A 12,170-nucleotide genomic window follows, 5' to 3' on the forward strand; every position below is an offset into this window, starting at 1 on the left:
GGGGCGGGGCAGCACGGGATATGGGCATGGCAGTGCTAGGAGTGGGGACTCTGCCCTGCTGCCGCTTGCCCAGCTGAGAATGGGGGGGGTGCAGAGGGGATGCAGGCGCGGCTTGCTCCAGGCAGAAGGGGGCAAGTGGTGTCAAGGCAGAGTCCCTGCTCCCAGTGCTGATGCGGGCACAGCAGTGCTGGGAACGGAGGCTATGCCCTGCGGCCTCCCAGAGTGAGCCATGCCTACATCGCACACCACCCCCCATGCCAGCTGGGCAAGTGGCAGCAGGGCAAAGCCCCCTGGTTCCCCACACTGGGGCAGAGGCAGGTACAGCTGGAGGAGCTGTGGGAGAAGCCCCCATGCCTGCCCTGCCCAACCCAGACTCCCAGCACTTAAAAAAAACAAAAACAAAAAAACAAAAAAAAAAACAACCAGCAATAAAAACCCCTGCACTCACCAGCAGCAGGAACAGCAACTGGGCCCTCAAGGCTCATGGCAGAGCCTTTCCTCACAGTGGAGGGCAGCGGGGATCGCTCCTCCCCCACCCCCCGGGTGGCACCTGTGCAGCAGCTGCCCCATGGCATGGCTGCAGCACAGCTTGGTAGGGCACCGCGTGCTATCTAGGAGCTGGAAGTGAGCGATACCAGGCTCCAGCTGATACATGGAGCCGCCCCAGCTCTCAGGCGAATTGAGCCAAGGGCTGAGGAATCAAATCGGCTTGATTCCCTAGCCCTTGGCTCGATTCACCTGGGAGCTGGGGCAACTCCACATGTTAGCTGGAGCCCAGAACCTGTCAGCCCCAGCTCCCAGGCAGCACACGACGCCCTGCTGAGCTGCATTGTGCCCATGCCATAGGGCAGCTGTTGTGTGGGTGCCAGGCAGGGGGTGATCACCTCTGCCCCCCACTGCCTCGCACTGTACGGCAGGGCTCTGCCATGAGCCCTTACAGGTCCCAGTTGCCACTCCTGCAGTGGGTGAGTGCAGGGCTTTTTTTTTTTAAAGTGCCGGGAGGCCGTGGCCAGGCAGGGGATGGCATTGGGCAGGGCAGCCATAGGGGCTTCTGAAGCTTTTCCCAGCTGATCTGAATCACCTAATTTCTCTGAATCAGCACTGAATCTTCCAAAGCTGATTTGTCCAAATTTGTATCTTATCAATATGTCAGGAAAATAGCTATGCACAATGGAATTTACTACATGCACTCACTTTTTCCCCATCTCAGAAATATGTTGATTTGAGTGTTCTATATTTTTCAAAGTAGCTAGAAGAACAGGTAAATTGCTGCTGCTAGTTAAATGGCGGTACAACTTACATTAAACACTTGTCAGAAATCCTGTCTTTTAAACACAAACAATATTGAATATGGGAAAGAACAGAAATGGATATTATATAGAATCTGTTAATAATGTGTGTTAATGATTGCAGAAGAAAGATGAGGGCACAAGTAAGTGGCACAACGAATTCAATTAGTTCACGGCAAAGCAGTTCAACAGAGTGAATCGGAGCAGTTGCAATTGAGTTTCAGTTAGAAACTCCAAATTAGCCTCTCACTAGCTTCAACTTTGAGGGCATGGTATAGTTTTTCTATACAACATGAACTGAATTTGAGGTTTGCAGTGGGGGTGGGGACTGCCATCACCACAAATTGAGAGAAATCTTAATCTTACTCTGTAGAGTTCAATGTCTAAATTGTCTTCATTTTTTAATTTGGAACATGATTAGTAGATGATGGTTCATACTCAAGAAATTACAAATCTTAACTGCCCCCTGTCAGGGTCAAGTTCAAAATGTATCCAGGCATTGGCAGGTTTATCTGTACGTAGAAAAGAAAGGGGAGTGCGTGATGTGCCATTTGATGGGCTTAGGAGAGAGGCTCCCAGCCCATTGCTTCTAGGACTTGTCAGCCAGATTAGAAAGGAAGGGGAATAGGCTTAGTTATACTTCAGTAGTTCACAAGAGAAGGAGGTTCCTCCTTCTTTCAGATCTGAGAAGTTCCAGAGGAAGTGAAGGATTGTATCCATGGAAGGAAAAAGGAGACCTAATTTTCTGCCAACTTGATTTTTCCTGCAGATCATTAGATCTTTGGGTGGGTTTTCAAGGTGTTTTTTGTTTTGATTCTCAGCAGCAGAACTCTCTTCCAGCTGTTCTTAGGAGACTCGGTGAAGATGGAAAGGAGAGAAGGCATTAGCATGTTCTGGCAGCATCCATGTCTCCAATAATACAGCACCTTTTCTCCATGTCTGCAGTCTTCCCTCAGAATTCTCTCTCCCTAGCCCAACTTGAGAACTGTATTCCTCCCATCACTCATCAGCTTTTCTGAGGATCCAGTCATTTGTAGGTGGAGTGCTTTAGGAGTGACCAGGGATATAGGAAGAGACTTTTTAAAACTTTTATTATATAAATATTAAAAACAAATGATGACAGTGCAGAGGCATGTGGCTCTCCCAGGGGCCCCGCATGAAATGGTTATCAGTGCCAAAAACACCATATCACCAAAAACTGAAACCCACTTCCCTGAACCCCTAATGGGGTACATATGTACAACCAGCTATCCCTCTTTCACCTTTCATAGTTCCCCCCCCCGCCATTGCCGAGTGCAGCACAAACTCCTCTACATTTTGCAAGATGAATTGTCCAACTTCAAATGTGACATGTGCCCAGACCAAGAAACGGAAGAATTGGAGAGCATCATAGGAGCTGGCCCCTGTGAACTGATTTCTGAGGTTTTCTGAAGTTGCCATTTTGGCCAATTTCCTGCTAAATCAGGCCAGGCAGATCACAACTTCCCATGGCCTCTTGGTACAAAATAAAGAATATGTACACAGTCTTGGAGAAGTTGAAGTTCACCACATTCGAAAAGGCTGCTGTACAAAAAGTGGCTGCAGCCAGGGACAGTCATGGTGTGAAAGAATCTCCTCCACCTCATCCTCACAGTAAGGGCAGGCCACTGATGATGCCCAGTCTAAGTGGCAGACAGAAATACCTGTGGTTAGGGCCCCATGCAGCAGCTGATGCTGATGTTTTGCCACTTCACTTGTGATGGGTAGCTTGTGTAGGATGCATGAGGCCAGGTAGGCTTGCTCCAGTGTTGCTGCCACTGGGTCCTGCCTGCAAATTGTGTCAGGGTGTGTGGCAGGAACATGGGCTTGACATACTTTGACTGTCCAGGTGTACAGTGCCTTCCCATAAAAAAACCTTAGAGCAGATCCCACCACCCTTCTTGTTGGGCATGGGAAGGGACAGCAGAATACTAATCCCTCCACTTCACTGCTGTCCACATCCCGAGGAACAGGCAGCGATAGAGGATGATCTGTCTAGTGAGGTGCCAGTGGGGAGGTGTTGGCATGTGTAGAGGTGGTGCAGCAAGTGCATCCACAGGGAAGGCTGCTTTCACTTCAGCCATCAGGTGTGAAACAGTGTGGACAGAGTGCATGCCCACCTGGTTGGCCAGGACTTTGGCTGAGAGCCACGTGGACCAAGCTGCATTGAACAGTTGGGTCAACTTCATGATGTGCAGCTGGACCGAGGAAACAATGAGGCTTCTGGAGGCAAGGCAAGGTGAAGCTCAGAGTCCCCTGCTGCAAGGCCAAGTTATGGACCAGGGGTTCCTACAGCATCTCTGGAAATTGCAGGTGACTGCCCTAGGGTCTCAGTCAGAGGTAGGCCTGCCAGGCCAGGGCAAGGCTGCAGTAGAAGGTCAGCTGGCATCCTAGGACCATCAGGATCCAACAGTAAAGGTTCCCAGTCAAGGTTGAGACACCCCACTTGATGCAGGAAAGTGAAGCCAGACATTACCAGGGGTGGGTCTCACCAGCAAAAAGCAGATACTGAAGCTTGTAGGCAGAAGGCAGCCACCTTCCTTGCCAAGTTATACCCTGACCACCCCCTTATTGGGGGGCAGGCAGCCTGCCTGAGCCAGTGGTATTCATTCCAGAAGAACTGCGAGGAGCTTCTGAAGTCTTTGGAGCAGGGCCATTGTTTGGGTACAGGGTGGCACACGTGTGCTACAGAGTAGTAGTTGGGAGGTTGTTGATGGCCAGGACCTGGCCATGGTAAGAGAGACTGCATAGGTACCAGTGGTATAGTCATACCTCAGCCTCCTCAGTGTGGCCTTCCTAGTTCTTGGCTAGATAGGATGATGGGCCTAGGGCTTTGAAGATGTGTTGCAGCAACAGGACAGACCTCCATGCAGGTCTGGAGGTTGAGTCTTGGCCCAGATCCCCAACAGAAACATGTTGCTTTTGGTCCAGTTGATACGGACTGAGAAAGTGTGGTCTGGTCATTAGCCCACTGACACTCCAGCACAGACTGGATGTTAACTTCGCTGCTAACAAAAGCAATCACGTCATCTGCATACTCTTTTTTCTTAGGTGGGGGTACAGTGGCTGGGGCTGCAGCTGATGGGAAGGCCAGGCCTATCAGGCAGTGCCACAGAGCATGGAGCAGTGTCACTCAATAGTTAAAGCAAAGAGCATTCCAGAGAGAAAGTAGCCCTGCTAGATGCCCTAAATCCTGGGAACAAGACACATAGTTCACTGGTCACCATTAGGAAACTAGAACGGTCTAGAACTAGAAGCAAGGTGGTTGAGGTGAAGACAGACCCAAAACCAAAGGCTTCCAGAGTCCAAAATAAGTCATGGTTGACCTGATCACAGGCCTTTTTTTGATTCAGAGAGACAGGGCCAATGTTCAGGTGAAAGAGTTCTGCAGCCACCAGCAGGTCGCTCAGCAGAAACAGGTTGTGCTAGATGGTCCTGCTTGGTACACAGTAGCTCTGTTTGGGGCCTGCGGCAGCGGTCTCGAATATGTTGAACTGCCTGGCCAGCGTTTTGGTCAAGATTGTGTAACTGGTAGACAGGGATGATGCCAGTCACCTGTTTTTAATGTTACTGTGGTTTCCCTTCTTAAGCAGCAGCATGCGAGTCAAAAAAGACATCAAGGAACTTGAGTCTGCCCTCAAGGATGTCAATAATGACCACAGGCTGTACAAGAGCCTCAGGCTTCAGAAAAACTGCTTAAGAGAACTGGTAGAGGGTGGGATCTGGGGTGTAAAAATTCAAGACCATTTCCAAGAACTCACACAGGTTGATGTTGCGACCCAGTTCTTTTTCAGCCTACAGAAAAAGTGTGCAGAACAAAAGATCCTATAGCCTCACAACTAGGGCTGTGTGAAGCTTCAGTCCCTGATTCAATTCAGCGGAGATTCGACCTGATTCAATGGCTGAATCTCTGAATCTGAAACGAATCAGAGGACCCCTTAATCTCTCCAAAACAATTTGGACAGATTTAGCGATTCGGACGTAGGTACAGCTTTAAATGTTTTATCTACATAACTTTAGGTAGCAGGGGCTCTGAACGCTCTGGTGCTGGGACAGATACAGTGTCCCACAGAAGTACGGGCAGCTCCCGGTGCACTTGGCAGCAGACCTGGAAGTGGACCAGAAGCATTTCCGGGTCCACCGGACAGCACACAGGGTGCCCTTCCCCTCCCCCCCCCCCCCCCCCCGTGTCTCCCCAGCTCAGCAGCTGGTGCTTTCTAGGTCCAGGGGGGGCACCTGGGGTCCCCCTGTGGCCAATTGTTGAGCCAAGGAAGGCCCCCAGCGCATTCCCTGTCAGACCCAGAAGTGGACTGGAAATACTTCTGGTCCACTTCCAGGTTTACTGCCAAGCACACTGGAGAGCCGCCCATGCTCCTGTGTGAGATGCTTCATCTGCCCCAGCACTGCAGTGATCACAAGTCGCACCTGCTACCTCAAGTTATATAGAAAAAAACTTTTAAAGCTGTGCCTGTGTCCAAATTGCTGATTCACCGAATCAGCATTGAATCATCAGATCTGGATTTGGCCGAATCGAATCAGGGACAGCGATCCGAATCTACGGATCGAATCACTGTCCCCAATTCAAGCCAAATCCGAATCAAATGGGGCCTGTTTTACACAGCCCTACACACAACCCTGTTGAGTTATGTGTTCAGGACCCTGCTAAGATCAGAGGGCATTCTATTCCTTTCTACATGAGCTGTTGGCAGCTGAGCCTGCCTGCCCAGAAACCATTCAACACCTGTACACAGGCCTTCCCATATGCCATTTCAGAAGAGAAAATAGTATGGAAGCATCATGAATGAGCATTTAGTGGCCTGCAGAGTTGGGGCTTCTTTCTCATGAACCTCTATAAGGAGAAGTTAGGAAAGTGGTCATGTTTTGCTTCTGAGCTTCTTTGTGGCCTTGATTTCTGCCTTTTCCCCTTGTATGAACCGTTCTGATTCTAGAAGCCCTTGAACTGTGACCCCACGAGTGAAGAAAAAGTGATGTAAAAAGTTTTGCCTTTGAGTCTGGTAAGCTATTACTTACTAACATGAATGCCTTTAACAAAATGTACCAATCATTTTCAGTAGGATTTTTAAAATTATCAATAATATTAAGGTGATGGTGGTTTCATGTTTTGTTTTATATATAATTAATTGATGTGTGTGTCCTTTTGTTTTTGTTTCGCTTTTAGATAAGTATGGAGTCCTTAAAGGAGCTGGATCAAAGACTTTTTGAAATTTACATTGAAGCAAAGGCAGATCCTATTGTAGGTTCATTAGAACCTGGTATCTATGCTGGATACTTTGATTGGAAAGATTGTCTTGTTCCCACAGGTAAACATATGTAATAACCCTGGAATAATGGTCTCTGAGATTATATGAGTTAAGATTTTAAAAAGTAGCATACAAACATTTTTTTTCTTTGCTTTTGCTTAGTTTTTGACAAGATTTCATTTAAAGTTGTTTCTTTCTCCCCTCCCCCACAGTGGCTTTTACTTTAATCTTACTCCCCCAAATGATTATAGCATTTTTATCAGTGATAATATCTTTAATGCGTGTTTTTCATGATTATTTTGCCTCATTGCTCATCTACAATAGAATGATTATGAAAGACATCTTTTTTCATTTTCTCATGAAATTCATTGGGATTTTTGGGGGGAATCTTTTGTGAAGAACCTAGTCACTTTTGTAATAGATTTAATCACAGTTCTGAAGAGGTGAAAATTAGTTTGTTTTTTTTAAAAAGAGTAGGAAAGAAAGACAGGAGAAAAGTGTGGGTGTAGCATTGTAACAGTAGTTCAGCAAGGTGTACATCAAGACGCAGAAGAATCACTATCATAAATACATGACACTCATTAACCTCTTCACTTCACAGGTGATAACAGCCTACCTGAATACTCTTTTTACATGTTTTTGTTCCGTTTGCTACTTAGCTCTGCTGTGTCTGCTTCTATCTTGAGAAGCCTGAGGAAGGTTACTGTGATACCCAGACACTTTCCTATGACCACCCAGCCATGCAATTGGTCCAATAAAAGATAACGCCCACAAAAGTTCTTGCCTCTCGCATATTTCCTGGACCATCATGGCAGCCACGCCACCTCAACATTGTTATTGCATACATTCAGTTATTTATAATGGTCAAGTTTTTCATAAGTTACTAGTTGTTTGAGGTGGTTCAGTTTTAGGGTTGTTTCACTTTGAGAATACCTAACGGAGCCTGATTTTCAGAATGTAGGTGTTAAGCACTACAGGTGTTAACCAGGTTCTTTCAAAGTTCACCTGGACTGCTCCCAAAATTGAGGCACACCTAAACTAGTAGTCTTTCTAATCTTGACCAATATATAATAGAAACTAGGAGTAAAAGTATACTCTGATCCAGCTTAAATAGTGACCATTTAGGGCTTTTTCAGTAAATAAGCAACTGAGAGCAGCACAATTTGGACTCTTTACTAGTTGAGTATTTTAGGTAGTATTTTATATAGTTTTGTATTTAAAACATTGTATTTCTGACATGAAATCTTCTTTGCCCTTTTTGGTACTTTTGTACTCTAGTATAGTTTATGGCAGAAATAACTCGGATAGGGTGCTTACAAGTTCAGATTTACTTTAAAAATGTGTGATTCTGACTGATCAGTCTTGGAATATGTTTTTCCTTGTGTTACTCCAACCTGGAGATGAAGAAAAATAAGTGGTGCCATAACCCAATAATGGGATGGATTGTGATCATGTACTTCATGCTTACTCACTAATACCTGGTGACCTAGCTGACTGAGCTCATGTTGCAGTCAACAATATATTTTTTTTTTCTTTTAGCTGGATCACTGACTTATAAATTAACTGGTTTAATGGATACTCAGTCAGTTGGCCCTCCCGTCTCTGAATAAGACTCATGATTTTTCATGAAGTCCTGTTGTGCTGTTGTGTCTTTCTGCTGGTATAAAGTCTTTATCTTTGTGCTAGTAAAGTCTAGCTCAGTGAAGGTTCAGCTGACTTCACTGGATTTGTGCCTGCTTAAAACATCCATCACTCTTACGTGTTTCAGGCCTAGAGGGTAAACCTGTAGCTGACCTGGAAAACTACTCTTGGGTGAGATGGTCAAAATACCACAGAATAAATGGACAACAAATGAGAAGCTGCCCATAGCAGAGTGCATGAACACTTGATTGTACATGCCGCTCACATAGAAAAATCCTCCAGCTAGCATATACTGTATATTTTCAGTCAAATAGTGGATTTTTTTTTAACAATTCTTTTTACAATTCTCAACTATGAGAAAACAAAAGTCTTCTGGATATCAGATAGGAGAGCAGATATTTGTAGTAGTATTATTTGGTAAGTCTAACCATTTTTCCTTTTATCACGTCCAGTTCATCTCCAGACATTCAACTTAAAAAAGGCATGCTTGATTAAAATAAATTATACCGATTCATTAAAAGTACAAGTGATTCATGTGAGAAATGGATGTGTGGAATGTACCTTAATATTATTTTTAGTTGAAATTAATGTCTGCTCAAGAGTAATCTTGCAGTTGCAGATTCTTAAACTTGATTCAAGTTAACTGGATAGATTTCAACTTTTTTGCCTCAGCTTGTGATTGGAAAAAGAAAAATCTTATTTCAATATACTCAGTTCTCCATAAAATTAGTGTGGAACTAGTAACACCTTTGATATTTATTCAAGACTTATGGCAGAGGTATCAAAGATATTGCCTTGGAGCCCTACAGTATGGTTTCATGAGTCTTGGACTGACTTGGTGTGCAGCATAAGCCCCAGACCAGGACTGGGGCATGCTGCATGTGGTGCATAAGGCTGGACTGGGTACACCTGCTTCATGTGACACTGGGGACCAATACAGAGACCATGCTGCATGTGGAGCCCTACCAGACTAGCCATGTGAGCTTGCTGCATACAGAGCCAGTTCAGTGTGATCACATCATGGAGCATGTACCCTGTTCTGGTTCTGCATGTAAACCCCAGAGCAGAAACAGCACGTGCTGTGAACAGGGCTGGTTTGGGATGTGCACTGCATGAGATATTCACATCAGAGCAGCACTGGCTTTGGTGTGTGGGGCTAGTCTCTGCGTCCAATCTGGCCCACAGACTGGCCTCACACCCCTCATCTGGCCTGTGGGGCTGAATGAATTTCACACTCCTGACTTGTGATAATAACTGTTCCAAGTTGTTTATAGCATCCAAACTAGCCATTTGGGCTGAAATCTTCTGTTCACTGTTTCTGAATCTCTCACTTTCTTTCAAAAGTTTTGACAAAAATGGTTCAACTGTTTCCAAGAACAAGATTAAGGGAAAATATAATATTAAGGGGGTGGGGGGTGAGAGGGAGTGTGTGTGTGAGAAAGTAAAGCCATTTCATTTAGAAACTGGTAGTGCTGTGCCTTAGAGTAGTGGTGGTCAATTTGTGGCACGCATGCCACAAGTGGAACAGATACTTTCCATGTGGCACTGCAAACCAGGAAGGGGACAGGCAGCAAAGTGGCAGATAGGGCAGGGAGCAGAAAATTGGACAAGAGCCAGAAAGCAGATCCATGAATCAGGCAGGAAGCACAGGGCAAGGAGTAGAGAGCAGAGCAGCTGATGAGTCAGAGGAAGGGGAGTGACACTCTAGGAGGGTGTGGGGCTAATTTGTTGCACATCTGTCAGAAAGGTTGAACACGCCCCCCCCCCCAAGTTTTAGAGTGGGACATTTTAATTTTTTTTGTGTAGAGGGAAGGGTTTCCCTTTTGTCTTGGACATGAGTTCTGCTGTGCCCATAAAACACTGCCCAAGTTCAGTTGATTTGTAAGTGTGAAAAACCTCAGTTTGCAAGTGCTCAGTAGAGGTAGAGATGGTCAGGTGATTTCTCTAATTCCAAGCAACCCAGAGTTGCAGGACCTGCACAGTGTCCATGTAGTTTTTGCCCCTCCCTACCTCATGTCACCAAAAAATATCCCTTGCTCTTGCAAATTTCCTGGACCATCACAGCTACAACAACCCTCCAACTCTAGTATCTTTCACTGTGGGATCAGACACAGAAGTGAGAGTAGAAGATACAGTCTCTCCAATACTCTGTGCTCTTCCTGGTGGTGCTCAAAAAACACGGAGAAGGAAACGGGCCTAAGAAATGCAAAGGGAGCTGGACTGGGATGGAGCAAGAAATAGAGAAATAAAAAAAATTAGGGTTGATTAAGAGGAGGTGTCTGAAATGAGGAAGACCTCTCACTGCAGAAAAACTGGGACTGACTGCATGAGGGGTCTAGAATGTGGGACACTAAAATTAAAGAAGAAAAGATATAAGGAGTCAAAGGGAAAGGAAGATCTGGGGGAGGGCGTGGAATTGAGAGAGAGAACTGAAATGGGGACAGCCTGGGGGGGCTGAGGCAGGTCAGGAAGAAAGGTCTTTGTTACTAGGGCATGCTCCCTCCCTCCCTCCAAGATCCCTGGAACTACATCTAGGACTCCCACATCTCAATTCCTGGCTTACAGATCTGTTTAAAAAAATCAGTTTCTTACATACTATTGAAGTCTCCATCAATAAAAGAAGTGGGTTTTTTTTATGATATTTAAATTCTATGCCAGTTGCATTACAGGTATATTTGGTGTCTTTAAATTTTTCTCAACTCTGTGATGTTTGTGTTGCAGATAGTGATTTTACATCTTTAAGTAAATTGAATATGGAATCGTTTAGACTTTGCTTCAGATGCATTTCTCCCATAGCTACAGCATCACTCTAACAGTACCCTTCTCTCATTTGTCATATTAAAGGATCATTGTTTAAACATTCAAATATACTAAATTGCCACATGGAATAGTTAGGTTTATAGACATGTACATCTGATTTAAGAGAGCTGGTATACTTATCTTGTCATCTCTCTGATCTATACTTTGTCTAACTTAACACTGAATAAGAGATCCTAGCTTTTCTATCAGGCTAGTCAACAAACTAGCATTTCATCTTAATTACTACTTTCCCAGTGACGTACTTGTCAACCTCAGCTTTTCTTTTGTGTTGGTTTTAAGTTGGGTCATCAGTCCCCTGTTTTATGTTTAAGATGACAGGCAAACTTTTATCTTAAGTACCTTTTGAATATAACAGCTAGAATATCTTTTTGCAGCAGTAACTAAAATGTATAAAAGAATACTGTATAGCTCAAAATCATTAATTCTAAAATTCCATTTTGGTAGCCTAATGAATGCTTAGTGGAATTCATAATAACCTGTACATAAAGATCAAATCGGTAAAGACCTCTTGCATGTCCTTTCCCTGCACGTTTTGGTAGAATAAGCACTGCCACTTCAAGGGGACCAGTGTATTTACATATGAACAGGCAAGACACATGTCCTCTTGTGGTATTTAGGAAATGTTCTGTCTTACTTTTCAAAAGTACTTTGCACCTTCAACTAAATGTGTTTCCTCAGAGAATGGCTTAGCAGTTAATGCCTGTTTGACTCAGGGGGGTAGGTTGTAGCCATGTTGGTCTAAGGACATAGGCCTAGGGACATCTTGCATGCATACCAGCCTCTGGCTTCTTTACTATTCACTCCATCCAGGAGGAGCACACACCAACTGCAGATGCTTCCTTAGCCTAACAAAGGGTTTTTAAACCCGAAAACTTGCTAAGAAATTTTTGTCCAACTATTTAGGTTGGTCTAATAAAAAATATCAGATTCACACAAAGAACCTTGTGTGTTTGATTCAGGTCTCTTATGAGATGTCCTATTGGATTTGTTCCACTTTGAATAAATAACTTAAATATTTATTGAACAAAGTTGAGACAGAAACTATATAGTCCACTTGGTTTAAGACACTTGCTGAAATGTTAAGCCCTCCAGGTCAAGCCCTTACTTCAAAGAATATTTAATTCTCTATGCAGTGTCAAAC

The 12,170-nt window shown here is 44.6% G+C and overlaps 1 protein-coding gene across 4 annotated transcripts in view; it reads left to right on the forward strand.

Annotated features, from left to right (window-relative positions):
* Window positions 1-12,170, forward strand: part of EXOC2 (exocyst complex component 2) — a 188,585-nt gene that overhangs the window by 128,082 nt on the left and 48,333 nt on the right. For all 4 annotated transcript variants that reach the window (XM_019542506.1, XM_019542496.1, XM_019542514.1 and 1 more), the window contains exon 23: window positions 6,487-6,628. In XM_019542506.1, the coding sequence (XP_019398051.1) occupies window positions 6,487-6,628 (142 nt within the window). The remainder of the gene's footprint in view (window positions 1-6,486; window positions 6,629-12,170) is intronic.

This window comes from Crocodylus porosus, unplaced genomic scaffold (genome assembly GCF_001723895.1).
Source record: "Crocodylus porosus isolate Cpor-Errol unplaced genomic scaffold, CroPor_comp1, whole genome shotgun sequence".
NCBI lineage: Eukaryota > Metazoa > Chordata > Crocodylia > Crocodylidae > Crocodylus > Crocodylus porosus.